Raw genomic sequence first — 18,009 nt, forward strand, 5'->3', positions numbered from 1 at the left:
TAGAAAATAACATTCTGTTGACTAACAGAGGTGCTGCATGGTGTTGTGTGACACGTGATGCTGACATCTCTCTCTCTCTCTCTGTCTCACTCACTAACTCTCACTCTCTCACCCCCCCCACCCCCCCATCTTTCTTTGTCTCTTTTTCTCTCTCCTTCTCTCCTCAGGAGACAGTATCAGCTCCTCGCTCCTCTCTCCCTCTCCTCTCCTCTCCTCCCCCCCCCCCTCCAGGTTGACAGTGGGAGCTGCTGTGCTGAGCTGGATGGCCTGAATAGAGAAATCCCATCCTAAGCAGAAAGCGCTACCATGGCTGACCTGAGATCTAATGCTGGTAATTGGATGTGAAACGAGTCTGAAGAGAGCAGCCGAAGGAGGAGGGAGGACAGGCTCAGCCTTCCTCAGAGGCAGCCACGGAATGAGAGAGGGATGGATGAATGCGAGGAGAGTGGCGGCGGAGAGGGGGGGGGGGGGTGAATGTAAAAGCAGGGGAGAAAGGGGGGAGGAAGGGTGGGATGGGTGAAGGGAGGGAGGGAGGGAGGGAGGGAGGGAGGGAGGGAGGGAGGGAGGGAGGGGGGAGGCTGGTGTCAGTGTCTGGGTACACACTGTCGCTCTCTCTCTCACTGACTCAGTTTAGCTCAGTGATCTCCAAACAGGAAGTGACACGGGCAGCGGCGGTGAGGGAGGGGGGGAGACAGAGGACTAATATAGACATCAGAGGCTGTGCTGTCCAGTCAGAGAGAGAGAGAGAGAGAGAGAGAGAGAGAGAGAGAGAGAGAGAGAAGTGGGTGCATATGCATACCTAGGGAGAAATTTAAACTTTAAAAGAGGAAGTGTAAAATTATCAATAATTGGCACAATGATGTCAATGTATTTCTATTGCATACTTGACCCTACTGTAGAATTGTTTTTGATGTTTCAGGGCATATTTTCGGGCATTATTTTCTTTTCCAAACTATGTAAGTTGAAACCCTGGTGGTAATTGTTGTTCTAGTGTTGGATAATTAATGAGAGAGCAGATCAAAGAGAGGATCCAGGGATCCCGCAGGAGTCCACGACCCATATCTCTTCTTCACCATTGAGTACCCCAGTACTGCGCCAAAACACACACTCACCATATCTGCCCCCGTACCAGACCAAACTCTCCCTGTCTGCCCCCATGCCAGACTCACCCTATCTGCCCCCGTACCAGACCAAACTCTCCCTGTCTGCCCCCATGCCAGACTCACCCTATCTGCCCCCGTACCAGACCAAACTCTCCCTGTCTGCCCCCATACCAGACTCACCCAATCTGCCCCTGTACCAAACCAAACTCACCCTATCTGCCCCTGTACCAGACCAAACACAATCTAAAGCCATACCAATCCTCCTTGTCCAAAATGACACCCAGACAGCTTAGCGATTACTATCATCACCAGTTTCTCTCATTCTCTGTCCTCCCTCTTTCTCCCCCTCCCTCCATCTCTTTGGTTTTCTCTATTTTCCTCTCTATTTTCTCTCTCTCGCTCGCTCTCTCTCCCTCATGAATAATCCCCGACTGTAGATCAGCGGTGTGCTTCTCTATGGGAGGTTTATACAGGGTGCGCCTGCATCCTTTCAGGGAAGTGTCAAGCCCCAAACTTCCTGACCACATAGAAGCCTTTACATTAAGCTTCTTTAAGCCTTTGCCCAGACTCTCCTGGTGACGGACCTTGACAGCCACCACATACAGCACCTTTTTGCTGACCTGTGCAAAGTTCCCCAGCTGCGGTGTCCAAAAGTCCTTAGCTGGCTCATCCCCCATTGCAGCAGTGACAGCGATGGACGGGAATGTACTGTGCTGTGTTCCACCCCCCAACTGGTCAGGCTCGTTCAACCCATGGTCAACCACTTGGAAGGAGCCTGGGAGAGCCTCACAAACGCCCTCAATCATCCGGAGGGACGTGATCCCTGCCCTCAGTGGAGGATTATTCACGGGGCATTCATTGCAACGAGCCAACACATGGTTCACCTCGATTCAACAGTGGGGAGGAATGTCCTTTTTGTGGCCAGAAGGAGACTTTGGAGCATTTGGTGATTTAGCTGTACTTGGGGGTGCTAAAGGGGTGTACTGGGCTCGGGAGTGGGTTCTCGAGGGACCTGTTCTAGGTACACGGTTCAGAGTATGAGGAGGAGGGTCTGCCTGCTCAACTACTTGATGGGTCAGGCTAAGCTAGCCATTTGATAGGCTAGGCTAAGACAGCCATTTCGATGAGCCAGAAAGGCAGTATTCTAGGGGCAGGGTTGACAAACACTAGGGGCAGCAAGGCTAGGGGTTGAGTTTGGAGATGACAAGCTGGTCAGCAATCTGCCGGAGTTTGATGCTCTGCGGGGGCCAGGGGCCTCGTGTTGATGGTGAGGGGGGGGCTAGTGTTTAATCTTTAGAATGTGACTGACGTGTTGGTTTTGTAAATGTTTGTACAGCACATATTTTGTGATCGAGCATTTCTGGAGCGACTGGTATCAATAAAGGCTTTTTCGAATTGTAATCCCCCCCCCCCCATCCTTCCCTCGCCATCTCTCTCTCTCTCTCTACCCCTTCCTCTTCATCTCTCCCACTCCCTCTCTCTACTGTATATCCAGACAGCCAGGCACCAGTTCCTAATGCTCTGTCTGGATATCTCCAGCCCCCAGTGTAATGCAGTGCAGACCATGCTGCTCACTGGATAATCTCCCATCCCACAATCTCATCTCTCCATTGAGATTCTGGGGGCGCAGGCAGTAAAAAGTGCTGTCGGAAGTTGTAAGCAAGTCCACACCCCTGGATTTCTTTTTTCTGCATCCTCCACCTGAATTGCACGCGATGACCCTGCTCCTCCGTCCATGCTGTTGTCTACAAAGCAATGCGCACGCATTGCACAAAATGAAAACATGGAATTAGAATAGAATTTCTAACCCTAACCCATCAGCACTTTTCGATGGGTGCGCCTTCAGACTTGTTAAAATCTGACGTAGTGAGACTACTCACTGTGTGCGCACACACACACACACACACACGTAAGCACACACAGGTACAAATAGAGATCTCACACACACTAACTGTACAGTGCGCATGCACGCACACAAACATGTGCACGCACACACACGAAAGACCCAGCCAGTCATATTAAGAGTGGCTAAAACTAGAGGCCATCTGTCCCATTCCCCGCCTCAGACCCACAGCAACATGGCAGGCGTGATCAGAGTTTCTGATGAGAGGGGAGGGGGGGGTGAGATCTGAGGGGTTAAGAGAGCGATAGGAGAGAGAGGGGGGGGGGGCTGTAAGAGCAGGGGTGAGATCTGAGGGTGAAGAGAGTGATGGGGGGGGGCTGTAGGAGCAGGGGTGAGATCTGAGGGGTGAAGAGAGTGATGGGGGGGGGGCTGTAGGAGCAGGGTCGAGATCTGAGGGGTGACGAGAGCGATGGGGGGGGGGCTGTAGGAGCAGGGATGAGATGAGGGGTGAAGAGAGTGATGGGGGGGGCTGTAGGAGCAGGGATGAGATGAGGGGTGAAGAGTGCGATGCACAGTTTAATCTGACATGGATAACAGCAGCATCTTCTCATAAGGAACAGCAGCAGCTGACCCTGAAGAAGATGGATTATCTCATTATCTCAGAGCACACACACACACACACACACACACATACACACACATACACACACATACACACACATACACACAGGAGCCAGCAATCAGGACATTCCATGATATTATCCAATGGCGTTCTAGTATCTCATTAGCACTGTCAGCACTGACATTGTAGGGAGATGGGAGGCCATTATACACTCACCCAACACTTTATTAGGAACACCTGGACACCTTCTCATGGTGGAGGTGGTGTAATGGTGTGGGGAATGTTTTCTTGGCACACCTTGGGCCCGTTAATACCAATCACTTGAATGCCACAGCCTATTTGAGTATTGTTGCTGACAATGTGCATCCCTTCATGGCCCAATTTACCCATCTTCTCAAAAGTCATCTCAAACTGGTTTCATGAACATGACAATGAGTTCAGTGTTCTTCAGTGGCCTTCCCAGTCACCGGATCTGAATCCAGTAGAACACCTTTGGGATGTGGTAGAACGGGAGATTCACAGCTTGAAAGTGCACCTTGAAAAATCTGCAGGAATTGCGTGATGCAATCATGTCATCATGGACCAAAATCTCAAAGGAATGTTTCCAACATCTTGTGGAGTCAATGCCACGAAGAATTGAGGCTGTTTTGAGATCAAAGGGAATTGTGTTCCTAATAAAGTGTTAGGTGAGTGTACATCGGTTATGAAAACAAACCAACTTATATCTACTTTCCAACCATTTCACTGTGGCCAATAGAGTTAGCCAAGCAGTTTCAGCCTGAGCCTGAATGTTTCTTCAGAGAGAACAAGACAGTTTGTCACATAATGGGGAGGACAAAAGGAAGTGTATTCTGTTTGGCAGTCCATTTAAATAAAGCAGTCAATGCATTGAACTGGGATTTCAAAGAGCAAGCAGTCCCAGCATGGGAGGAAAGCCCTATCGAGAAAATGAAGTGAATAAATAAATAAACAAGATAAAGAATACATAATACATACGTGCATAAATAAGTGAAAATATAGTTTTCCCAAACACAAGCAGAATTATTTCTTATTAAAGCAATATAAAACACTTATGAATAATTTACAGTCGCCTCATTAGAATAGGCACAAAGTTCCCTGCTTGTGTTGTCACTCTCTCCCTCGACTCAGATTGTCACACCATTGGTCATTACCCAGGATGCCAAGAACTCCCATCACCACCCACGCAGTCTGGCTCGGGCTCGGGCTCTGCGTCATGTGACCCAACACAACTCTGCTTCAGCTGCATACAACACTCCAATGGCTTCATTTGAATACTTCATAAACACAACTTGGGACTACAAACGTATCATGTCAAGCTGAAAACAACCACTTGCCCCCCATCCTTTCAGTGTTTTTAGTGATATAAAATCGGAATAGTTGGAAGCAATATGGCAGAAGCTGCCCCTTAGCCAATAGGAAGACTGGGTGGAGCCAATGACACCTGCTTGCACCTACATGGTCCTGGACCAGCTCTGCTGTTGAGCTTCGTATGATCAAAGTACCCACCTCTATGAGTTTGCGTTCGTAGCCGGCGGCGAGCTCCTCTACGTCCCCCATAGACCTGCTCTGAGGGGCCGCGGTAGGAGTGTCACAGTTCCTCAGCATGGGCAGAGCTGGGGGAGAGAGTGGGGGGTGAAGGGGAGAGGAGGGAGAGAGAGTGAGAATAACAGTTACTTGGGGAATGATAAGCACAGTTTGATATACCAAGAACACACACACACACACACACACATCCACCCTCTTCAAGACCCCCATAATCTATTGTGAACACTTATTATGCACAGGAGATGCCTGTGTTGAAGGTAACCATCTACAGATGTTTGATGATGCGCTTCAATTGTCTGTTTGCGACAATAGTCAGAGAGCACACAGCACTTATAACTTCAACTCCCTGGAAAGCTTTTAAAACAACACCTCTGAAGGGCAATAGCCATTATCTGCCAGGGGAGGTAAACAAGTGCTTATGAGGACCATTTTCTTTAATTAGTGTCGTGCGGAGATTGGGTTTAAAAAGATTGTTTCTCAAACTTCAGACTGTTTTGTCAAAGTGACAAACTCCTCTGCTCTCCCCACACATTCTGAGCGGAGGCTCATCAATTGTGCTAGCTGGCTAACGTCATCAGGACTGGGCCTACAGCGGTCTCACACAGCCCATAAACATGGCCTAATCCGGTTTCAGAGAGAGAACAACACAATTCAGTGGAATTTGTGCTCTGTGGCTTTCATAGGCAGCAAAATTGATCATTTCCAACCACAGGCAAGTGAATTTACACCTTTATTTCAGGTCCCACACTCGCCTACCACAAACACCGACACCTAAATGTGCACAAAAGCACTGAGGTGACAGACGCAGGAGGAGAGAAACCCGGGGGGGGGGGGGGGGGGGGGTTGCTGTTTGGAACAGCAAGGATGTTAAAATCTACCACTTTTAATGTTGATAAAGGTTTAATGTCTGAACAAATATGGGCAGATATTGATGTGGGGAGGGGTGTCTAGACACAAAGAGACAAAGCCTACAGATTGATGTTGAGTATCTGAATAGTACAGGCTTACTGACAAGAGGAGAGGAGATAATGTCAATCTGCCTGCTAGTACAGACACACACACCTTCCCCCAGACAGACAGACACACACACACACACCCTCCCCAGACACACAGACGTTCCCCCAGACAGACAGACCTTCCCCAGACACAGACACACAGAAAGACACACCCACATCCTTCCCCCAGCCCACAACGAGAGAGTTCTCTAGTACTACAGGGTGGCTGCAGCAGGAAAGTCCCAGAACACACTCTCAATAAAAGCCAGCATCCACCCAGAGACAGTCAACAGGCCTGTCAGAGCAGCATTATCACCCCACCTGCACACAGCATTCCTCAGGCTTATCTCTCAGCTGCCAATAGCCTACATATCCTCCTGCTCACTCACACTGTCTCAGTCAGCAGGCTAATAGCCTATACAACTATAGCACCACACACACACACACACACACACACACCTGCTCACTCATACTGTCTCAGTCAGCAGGCTAATAGCCTATACAACTATAGCACCACACACACACACTCACACACACACACACACACACACACACACACACACACACACACTCTCCTGCTCACTCATACTGTCTCAGTCAGCAGGCTAATAGCCTTTACAACTAGAGTACACCTCCCCCCCCTTCTCTGCAACCAATTTGCCTCAGCTCAAGAGTTATTCCCTTCACTTGTATTTCTGTTTTCTGTCACTGTGATGGGATCTTTATTATGAAGAACAGCCAAACTCTCTCTCTCTCTATATATATATATATATACACACATGTGTGTGTATGTGTATGTGTGTGTGTTGTGTGTGTGTTGTGTGGGTGTGTGGGTGTGTGTGGGAGTGTGCGCAGATGTTACAAAGTCTAAGAAAATGGGAAGGCAGCTGGTCTGTAATAACTGAACTAACTAGGCAGTAATCTTGAGCAGCTGTCTGTCTGAAAGGGTGTGTATGGGTGAGTGGGTGTGTGTGTGTGTGTGTGTGTGTGTGTGTCTTCTCTTGAAATTCTCCCCAGCTCTGATTCCTTCAGCCTCTTACTGCTAACCGAGGGAAGCCCCAGAGCATGTCAATAATGTATGCCATGGCCCTTTCACAAAAGGCCTTTCGTGCTGAGGCAGTGGAGAGTAACATGGAGGTAATGACATTCTGAAATCCCAACCATCCACTGCTGTGAAATTGTGGCTGTTTAGACATTTCTCTCGCAAATCATTTCTCTTGCGAAAGCTTCACTGCGTTGGGCACCATGGAGGGTGTACCGTACCATGGTAAAGCGTTTTGCTGCAAATCAGACTGTACATGTTCTGAGTGGATCACCATCTGAGTCCCAACCATGCATATCAATTACACCATTGGCACATGGTACACACAAATACATCCATCACGGAGAGCTTCTGGATTATGAATGTGCAGAAAGGACAGACCCCACAAACACAACTACAAACGCAACTACACACGCACACGCACACGCAGTAACAGGAGCCTATACCCGGACCACACATTGTTGATCGGCTAGGGAGCTGGGCAGGAGAGGCTGAGTTAATTAACATGTAATCAAAGCAATCTTCCTTAATTTTCCCCCATCTTGCAGTTGTGAGTGTGTGTGTGTGTGGGGGGGGGGGGTTGTTATCGTTCCATCAGAGACTGTGCCTGCACTGATGGCCCCAAATTATAGGAGCAGGCGAATTTGATCTGCAGACATGAAATCGCACACCAAACACAACACAACACAACACAACTTAACACACAAAGCAGAAACAGGGGAGAAAGTTCAATTGAGTGCCATTTTAAAACGGTGTCCTCTCTGGTGAAACAACAAGTAGAGAGGGGTGGGAATGGCCATTTATCAAGCCCTGATGACAGCAATCAATGTGTTTTGATGCGTCTCACTTAGGCATACTGATTAGAAGTGTCAGGTGTTAAAGGACCAGCAGAGCTCTGGGTTGACACAAGCTAGCTATTGATTGCTCCTTTGAAGTGTCAGAACACAGAGATATCTGTCAGACCAAATGATGTCTGATCAGTTTAGGGCGAGTTCATCTTCAATCGCTCACTACTCCACCTGACCTACTATATATACGTCTCAACCATTTAACCTCAGTGTTCTGTTTAATTACAGCAAGAACAATCACAACCTACAAACAACTGCTTCGATTCAAGTTGACGTCCACTTCGATTATTTCAAAGCTCAAACCGTGTTCAGCCGCCTCATTCATGGCATACAATCATGTCAGAAGTCTAAAACAAACATTCTGAATTCCACCCAATCCCCAGCCATTTAAAAAAAAAGCAATTTCAACAGCTCAAAGGGAAACGTCGAGTTTATCAGTTTGTTTTTTTCACCCCGGAGACGACATCTCACAAGCAATGGCTGGCCATGTATGGAAGACTGGGGTGTTTGGCAAATGGAAAGGCCTATCAGTGAAATGAGACAGTATTTACACCGGGACGGACGTCATGGCGTGGAGAGTGATGTGATAAAGAGACAGTAATAACCAATAGGCCGGGGCCATTTAGACCGGCTGTCATGGTGCTGAAGCTCCATCATGGAGAGTTCCTCATGGAATATATATTATGGTCTGTCTCCTTCCTGCTGTCCCCAGGGCCCCTACTGACAGTGGACTAGTGTGTGTGTGTGTGTGTGTGCGTGTGTGTGTGTGTGTGTGTGTGTGCGTGCAATCCGTGTTTGCAATCTGTGTATCCAGTATTCCACTTATCTCTTGAACACATGATTTCCACACACAGCCTGGCCACTTGAGAAGGGCGGTGTGAGAAGAGAAGGAAGTATGTAGCCACTTGGTGTCATTCAGATAGAGATACAATGAGCACAGTCAAAGCTTGCCAATGCTTCAGCCACAAGTGGTGCTCCACTGTCAGAAGTGCCTACGTGGGAGAATTTGGTACCCTAGCTAGTACTGTATTTCACATCAACAAGGCTGGGGTTGGTGTGTGGGGGAGCCCATACTGAAGTATCAGTGGTACCAAGCCTTTGGAGTAAAATAGCTCTCAGTAATAACACGGTTTTGGGCTCTTTTCAAAGCCAACGTGCTAAACCTATTGAGATTGGTCTTTCTGCATGATCACGTCTTCATTTCACAGGTGTAGACGAGAAAAGCCGAAACCAATCTGGAAAATCAAGAAGTTGTAAAATTATTCATGCCCTGAGAAAACTTCATTTCTTCCCGTGATTGCAATGATATGAAAAGAATAAGAAGCAATTGAATTTGGCTTTATAAGTCCCAGAGACAGTATGCACTATTCAGAGATAACTGATACAGAGTTCTCAACTCCTGGGTACGTTTACAGTGAATACTCATACTTTGCTAGAACGGTGCGCCAGCCGCTATTTAAATTCTTCATTGTTGTGCCTGTATGCATTATGAAATATGCATTTCACGTAAATACTGTACCTGACCCAACAATGCTCTCCTATTCTGTACTTGTTTACCGAAGAGAGGCTCAAAGAGATGCTTCTATGTGGTTGTGGTTGGTGTGTGGTGTGTGTGTGTGTGTGTGTGTGTGTGTGTGTGTGTGTGTGTGTGTGTGTGTGAGAATAAAGAAAACCTCATTATTCTCATGATCAAAGCAATTATTAAAAAAAACTTTGACCTAAAAATGTCTCAGCTAAAAAACATCAGAGCTCATGCTGCTGCAACCTATTAAAACTGAATTATTAGGCAATCACAGTCCTCACACACACACACAAACACATTCACACAATCATGAAACCATTTACATACGAACATACATACAAATGCATGCATGCATGCGCAGGCACACACAAAATAAATGTATTACTATTATTATTATTATTATTATTATTATTATTATTATTATTATTATTATTAATAATAATAATAATAATACATGAGCCAGCTCATACAACTCTTGATATTACAATTCCAGTACTGAACAGCAGAAGCACAAACAGCCTACAAATAGTACTCCGTGGCCAACAGCAGGCTACTGGCTTTCCTCTCCCATGAAGAACTGATACTACAGCAGCAGCCATTTTGTTCCAGGTAAAGGACAGCTTGTACGGTGTGTCTGTGTGCTGAGGAAGACTAGCTGGGGACTGACGATATCATCACCTCTGATGCTGATCTACAGACTCTGCCTAAGACTGATGTAAGGACTAGACTAGAGCAGGCCTAATGACTTAGTCATTCAGATAATCGCTACAATGTATGCATAAACATAACCTAAATGTAGCTGGTCCTGATGTCACGACTATGTCTGGACTACACGACAACCTGTAATCTCCCCTTTGATCTTCATTTTTGGTTGAAACGCAAGGGTTAATTTCTTGACCGACGGGGTGGCGAGGTCATTTGTATCAACATGACATCAGCGACGTTGCGGACAGTGACGACCCAGCGTGCTTTGCTCTCCGTTTAAACGATGAGTAAATGCTGTCTCGGGAAACAAACTGCCTCTCTCATTAGCAACAAGCTGCTCGGTCGCCCAGTCACCCAATTCCCTCGTTCTCTGCCACCGCTGTCGCCGCCACAGCGTTAATTGACTGCCATTTTAAAAAGTCAATCTAATTGCTTTTTGGTTATTGTGTTAATAGTCTTGCTGCTGTTAAAGGGCGGACAGCCCCTCCCGGGAGAGAGAGTGGATCACACAGCCGATTAATTTGCCTTGCCACCATAATTTAATGCAAGGCAGCAGATGACTAATGACAATTGTTAAAGTGGGTCAAATCAATTATTCCGACATCTAGTGTGGAAGACGAATGCTTCTCCTCCAAACCTCAAAAATATACCCTTGTGTAGTACAGATGCATACTCGTACATACAGTACAAATGCACAGACTCATATAGTACACATATGGATTCGTATAGTACACACACACAGACTTGTATAGTACACACACAGACTTGTATAGTACACACATAGACTTGTATAGTACACACACAGACTTGTATAGTACACACACAGACTCGTATAGTACATATAGTACACACATAGAGAACAAGTACATACTCAAACCGCACAAACAGAGGGGGTAGTGAAGCCTGGCATGAAGGATGACTTGCTTCAAACATCGTTAATAAGGATTAAATTCCATTTGTTTTTAAAGGCACATGTCCTCAAAAAGTGGCTGGGCATCTCTCAAATATCCCGGTGATTGATCATAGGCAGGTTAGCCATGAGTTTGGCTGAGTGGGCTCAGACAGGGAGTGCTGATTAACTCCTGCTGTGTCTACTGTACAGTAACCTCAACATGCAGTCAGACAAATGACCATGTCTAGAACCCCCAACCATGGTTGACCGCTCTAACATTCTAGAACCCCCAACCATGGTCGACTGCTCTAACATTCTAGAACCCCCGGTCATGGTAGACTGCTCTAACATTCTAGAACCCCCGGTCATGGTCGACTGCTCTAACATTCTAGAACCCCCGGTCATGGTAGACTGCTCTAACATTCTAGAACCCCCAACCATGGTCGACTGCTCTAACATTCTAGAACCCCCGGTCATGGTAGACTGCTCTAACATTCTAGAACCCCCGGTCATGGTCGACTGCTCTAACATTCTAGAACCCCCGGTCATGGTAGACTGCTCTAACATTCTAGAACCCCCGGTCATGGTAGACTGCTCTAACATTCTAGAACCCCCGGTCACGGTAGACTGCTCTAACATTCTAGAACCCCCAGTCACGGTAGACTGCTCTAACATTCTAGAACCCCCGGTCACGGTAGACTGCTCTAACATTCTAGAACTCCTGCCATGGTCGACTGCTCTAACATTCATTTCAGCAACACAATCTACAGTGTACAAGGTTTCCATTGAGATGAGATTCCTGTGCGTCAGCACTAGATTATGGCGGACGAAGACCAACACGACCAGGGTTTGTTGAAACGGTAAATATAGGAAGAAGCTCACCCATGCAAGGGCAATCTGAATCCAAAATCTGAGCAAAGCATAGTATACCCGGAGGAGGCAGGTTGAAATCGGAAGACGGGCTCATTGTATTCCGTCCCATGCATTACAATGAGCCCGTCCTCTGAGTTTTAACTCCACATGCCTCCACTGAAGTATACAGTAGGAGAGGAAGCAAAATAAGATCCTAACCATTTGGCACACTATGTGGTGAGCGCTGGGAATTGTGCCTGGTGCTGGTATCTCCTCCTCGCAGAGGGGAGCTCAAGAGAGGCAGCGTGTACATTAAGTATTGATGTTCCCATCTGCTAGCAGAGGACAGAAGGCTGTCCACTAGAGAAGACGAAAGGAGAAAAGGAGAGGATCTCTCTCTCTCTCTCTCTCTCTCTCTCTCTCTCTCTCTCTCTCTCTCTCTCTCTCTCTCTCTCTCTCTCTCTCTCTCTCTCTCTCTCTCTCTCTCTCTCTCTCTCTCTCTCTCTCTCTCTCTCTCTCTCTCTCTCTCTCTCTCTCTCTCTCTCTCTCTCTCTCTCTCGTTTTTTTTAAAGCCGATAAGAACAATCCTTTCATTCGGTATCAAATGAAATGTTCTCTGTTCTTGATACAGAATTAAAAGGAAGAGGAGAGAGAAAAAATACACTGCCGCTGCATCCATTAGCAAGCGTAATTTATATATTTCCTATTTTGGGGATTGGGGAGGGGGAGAGGGAGAAGGAAAGAAAGAGAGAGTGGAATACTGAAAAAGAGAGGGGAGAAAGAGGGAGGTAGGGAGAGAGAGAGACGGCTGGCGCTATCAGGACTGGCAGAGCTGTGTGATATCCTGATGCAATCGCTAGGCTATTATGAGACTGAGGGAGCCAGGGAGTGACACACACACCACACACACACACACACACACACACACACACACACACACACACCACTCGATGGGAGTCTCCCGTCAATAGGACAGAGCTACAAAGATGTCCCTCTAAGAAGCCATTCCACACACTTCAAATCTCTCTCATTGTCTTTGTCTCTCTCAAACACACACACACACACACACACACAACCAATCCACACACACACACACAACCAATCCAACTTCACACAACACTGCCTCCAATAAAATTTCATTAATCAGCTAACATCTCACTTAATAAAAACATGGTCCAGGACACAATCCAGATATCCAACATTTACCCTACTCGGGTGCGTGCGTGCGTGCGTGCAGTGCGTGCCGTGCGTGCGCAGATGAGGATGTCTGACTGGCGACTACGCACGTCTGATGATGAGGTGTTAATGACTGGACACAAACACACCGTCAGAGGTTGACACCACTGATGTACACCATCACAACTTACTCTGCAAAACTTCCATTTGCCGTCAACAGCCAGGCCGGTTACATCACAACGGGGCCTGGAGACAGCAGCCAGGCAACCTCTGACAGGCCTGCCGCACGGACTACTTAAAGTGAACGGTGCTCCACAGAGAATGACTTGTCCTTTTAGAAAGAAAAGCGTTTGGTCTCCCCGCTTTCTGCAAATAAATAATGTACGAACAGAAATGACACAGATCACTGACTTTCTATAGCCGCAGGCACAAAGACAGACTTAATTGAGAGACCAAAGTGAAAAGGGCGAAGAAAAAGCACAGGGTCGAGGTTCATTTCTGGATGGTCGGCACGGAGATGAGTCCATCAACAGGTTAGAAGGACTCGGAGACAGAGAGGGTGATTTTTCTGGATCCCATTGCCGGTATCATTACTCAAAGCCATTGTAAACGTTCTGGTCTGTAAGGTCCTACCACAAGGTCATTGCACAGCAGCAGAATAAGATGTCTTTCCAAACTATTTAACACTCTACATCTCATTTCCTACAAGGCTATTACGGTAAATCTACATTATGGAGAGCTGTCAAAGGCTGTCCGCTCTCTTCACACCCTGATGAATCTGGGCAGCGGTCGTGTGGCGTAATGGAAACACTGCCATCTATGGGTTAAGATCATAGCTGAGGTATTAGAAGAAAGAGCAGCACTCCTCCACTCCTTCATCTGCACAAAAACACAGCATGTCACAGATGGTATTCCCTGTAAGGCTAATCCAGTTAGCGCAGGACACAAGTAAAGGAAGCCATTTTAGACTATTGAGATGCACCCAAAGAAGAGTGAAGAAACAGTCCCCTCTGTGTCTCAGGAGATGTCAGAGAGACATCCATCCAGGCATACCTAAGTGTCAAGCAGGAAGTTTGACTCCAGTGAAACAACAGTAAACAAACATCAGCATGCATATTTGATTCAATCAGCGGGGCAGCCAATTCTGATTGAGATTAAACTGCTATTAGACATTAAAGGGAGACAGAGAGTGTTAGCATAATGACGCAGAGGGATGACAAGCTTCAATCAGTATTGAAGATGACAAGCTTCAATGCTCCTCAGTCAGATCTCTCCTGTGTGTGTGTGTGTGTGTGTGTGTGTGTGTGTGAACGTGCATGCGTGCATGCATATTCGGTGTGTGTGTGTGTGTATGTGTGTTCGGTATGTCTGTCTGTCTGTCTGTCTGTCTCTCTGTCTAGAGAGGAAAGTCTCATTAGCAGTACTCCACCATAGAACAGGTCTCTCCTGTGTGGGTTTAATATGGAAAACTGATTAGAGCTACTCTCACATTCTAGAACAAAGACCCTCCGGAGGACAGACGGACAGACAGACAGACAGACTTGCGCAACCCCCCAATCTAACATGATTAATGATTGCATCCCCACATCCATCTAGTAGGATCCATCTCGTAGGAGGGAGTTGTGAAAACAAACCTGCCTGCGTGGATTCACCTCTGTGTTTACTTTGACATGACTGTTAAATGATCCCTGCTGGTGTGTTGATATTGGATCTATATTAAGCTCCTGTTTCCCAACACTCACCTTTCATATTCCCTCCTTTATTCTGTTGGCAGCCACACATTCATTAGTCACTGGCGTTTCAGGAAGTGATCCGTGTCAACAGTTGCCCCAGTATTTTACTAACGCTGTGTAGAATATTTATATTTACACAATGACAACAAAAGGAGCAGAGAGCTCCAATTGAGAAGATTTTCGCCCACTGAGTATGCCACAACTAAAACTCTAAATAAGTCTCTCTCTCTGTCTCTGTCTCTGTCTCTGTCTCTGGAAGCTCAGCAGGCCCGCCACTCAAATCTAGATGACCTCAAAGGTCGGCACAAAGACAATCAAATACACATTACTAATACATCCAATACCAACACCGCCATATTTCTATGGATTATTAATGAAGCCCATTTAAAATGGAGGAGAGGGGTTTTCACTCAGGGAGTTGTTAAGACTTCAATCTGAGATTTTGTTTATAATATGTGCTTTTAGACACCAAATAATTTGGTAGAGTAAAACTGCATTGCTGTTAGTTGGCAAATGCAGGGAAGAAGTTGGAGGAAGTCCAACAAACGCCTCAAAAAATATTCCAGTGAAATGTCTTCATTATTTTGGCTAAGAGGATAAAGGTTTGATTCTTTAATAGTGTAGTTCTTAATCACAGTTAAAAGCCACCTTAGTTGCGAAATGTTCTTTAAAAATCAGCAAACATGGTGTGAAATAAATTACAATAATCTACTTAATCAGGGAAACATTTTGAAAGGAAATCTGATGTAATCCAAATCTCCTAATTTATAAACCAGAAATCTTGGCTTGGAGCCAGGCGAACAAACAATATACTCAATCAAAACCTTTTCAGCTGATAAAGCCCTAACTTCAGCTGCAGAGCTCATAACAGTTTGATGATGAATACAAGATAAAACATCATTTGCATTTACAGAGTAGCCGCATGAAGAGTGAATGTCATGCACTGCATGTGCCAAGTTATAAGATTAGGTGAAATCAGGAGAGGGTCTAACAGCTTTAATCAAACATACTGTGTAGTGATGATGAAGACCCTGTGAGCATCCTCCACTACTGCTACCACCTATCTTGTGTTTTCAGATCTGGAGAGGAGAGGAGAGGAGAGGAGAGGAGAGGAGAGGAGAGGAGAGGAGAGGAGAGAAGGCCCCTTTACAAAACTCTGTGCAGTCTCAAAGCGAAGTTAGTAATCAAGTAACGGCCCCCTTGGCAAAGCTCTCTACTCAGCTCATAGGCCAGGTCTTTGAAGGACCAAAGTGCTCCTCTCCAAAACAGCACATGAAAAGGAGGACTAAATTGTTTATGGAGCCGTGTCTTACGCTTATCACAGTGCAATTTAACAAGCTAAACGCCACAACATTAGTCACGGACAGAGAAGCAACATCTAACATCTCAACAAACAACAAAAAGTTGTATCCTAGATTTGGGGTTTTGAAATATGCCCTAAATCCACAAGAGGGAGATAGATAGAGATTTGTTGGAGGCTTTTAAGTGCAGCTTTTAAAGCGTATGTGGATCATAAGAGTGTTTCAATCATAAGCCTCTAAGCGACTTGCGATAGCCATCTCTTTGAGCTTCTCCACGCTCATTCCCCAGCACTGTGAAACTACACTAAAGTAGATGGACATCAGAGGAGTTAGAAATCAGAGGACAGGCTCATTGTAACGCATGGAATGGACTGAGGAATGGTATTCCTAACACCCCCCAACCAATGGTATTCCTCATTCCATACCATGCGTTGCAATGAGCCCGTCCTCCGATCTCTGCCTCCCGCAGCCTCCCCTGAGTGTGCAGGAGAGAAGGGACAGACAGAGAGGGGGGGGGGGGGGATTTGCTCTTGAATTCATTATCTCTCCTCTTGTGTCTGCTGAGCAGTGAATACTGGGCCAGTTGGGTGTCGCAGCGTGCGAATCCGCTATGATTAGTGTCGCGGCCCAGACAAGCAGAGTCTCTGACGCCGTGATGACATCACTAAGCCCCGGCCACCTGTCGAGCCTCCCCAGAGTGCTTTGCAGCGGTGCTGGGACTGAGTTGAGCTTAATTTGAATATCGTTCAGATGGCTGCAGGTGTCTGACACGTACATATGTTGCTGTGATTAAAACCGCCCCATCTAACACCCCCCCCCCCCCCCCCACACACACACACACACACACACACACACACACACACACACACACACACACACACACACACACACACACACACACACACACACACACACACACACACACACACACACACACACACACAGTGACTTTGCAACAATGACAAAATAAGTGAACTCTAGCTAAAACAGCCGAACAAGGGCTCGCGAATTCGCGAATAATACTGCCCAGGTTCCTGTGACAGTGGCCAGATGTAATCTGTGTGTGTGTGTGTGTGTCCATGTATGTGCGCGTCCCTGTGTGTGTCCCTGCGTCAAAGTCTGTGTCCGTGTGTGTGTGTGTGTGTAAAGATGCAGTTCTGGCTGAATGCCCAACGATGCAGATAGGGGCCAGAGTGGGTCGTAGTGAGGTGAGGTGGTTATGCTCGCATGTTGGTTGTACTCACCCAGAGTACACCAAGCGCAGCTATGGCCTGGAGGCACGATTGTGTTTGTGTGTGTGTGTGTGTGTGTGTGTGTGTGTGTGTGTGTGTGTGTGTGTGTGTGTTTAATCCGGTGTTGACAGGATAAATGTGAAACCACCGCAGGCGATAGGAGTGAGAGGTGTGTATCTCAGAGCTCTCCTGCAGGTGCATCACCTGAGGCCTTTCAGCTCCTGCTGTCCTCTCTCATCTAACTCCTAACACCCCCCAACCAGCCTCTCCCCCACCCTCCACCACTCATCCCCCAACCAGCCTCTCCCCCACCCTCATCCCCCAACCAGCCTCTCCCCCACCCTCCACCACTCTCATCCCCCAACCAGCCTCTCCCCCACCCTCCACCACTCTCATCCACCAACCAGCCTCTCCCCCACCCTCCACCACTCTCATCCACCAACCAGCCTCTCCCCCACCCTCCACCACTCTCATCCCCCAACCAGCCTCTCATCCACCAAACCCTCTCATGCCCCAAACCCCTCTCATCCACCAAACCCTCTCATGCCCCAAACCCCGACCCCTCTCACCCCCCAAC

General features: G+C 47.0%; 1 protein-coding gene across 1 annotated transcript in view; it reads right to left on the bottom strand.

The window, feature by feature from the left end:
- snx29 (sorting nexin 29) overlaps positions 1-18,009 on the bottom strand; it is a 60,093-nt gene that overhangs the window by 26,125 nt on the left and 15,959 nt on the right. The window contains exon 15 of the mRNA XM_083687898.1: positions 5,096-5,202. Within this exon, the coding sequence (XP_083544024.1) occupies positions 5,096-5,202 (107 nt within the window). The remainder of the gene's footprint in view (positions 1-5,095; positions 5,203-18,009) is intronic.

Source organism: Argentina silus, assembly GCF_951799395.1.
Source record: "Argentina silus genome assembly, chromosome: 16".
NCBI lineage: Eukaryota > Metazoa > Chordata > Actinopteri > Argentiniformes > Argentinidae > Argentina > Argentina silus.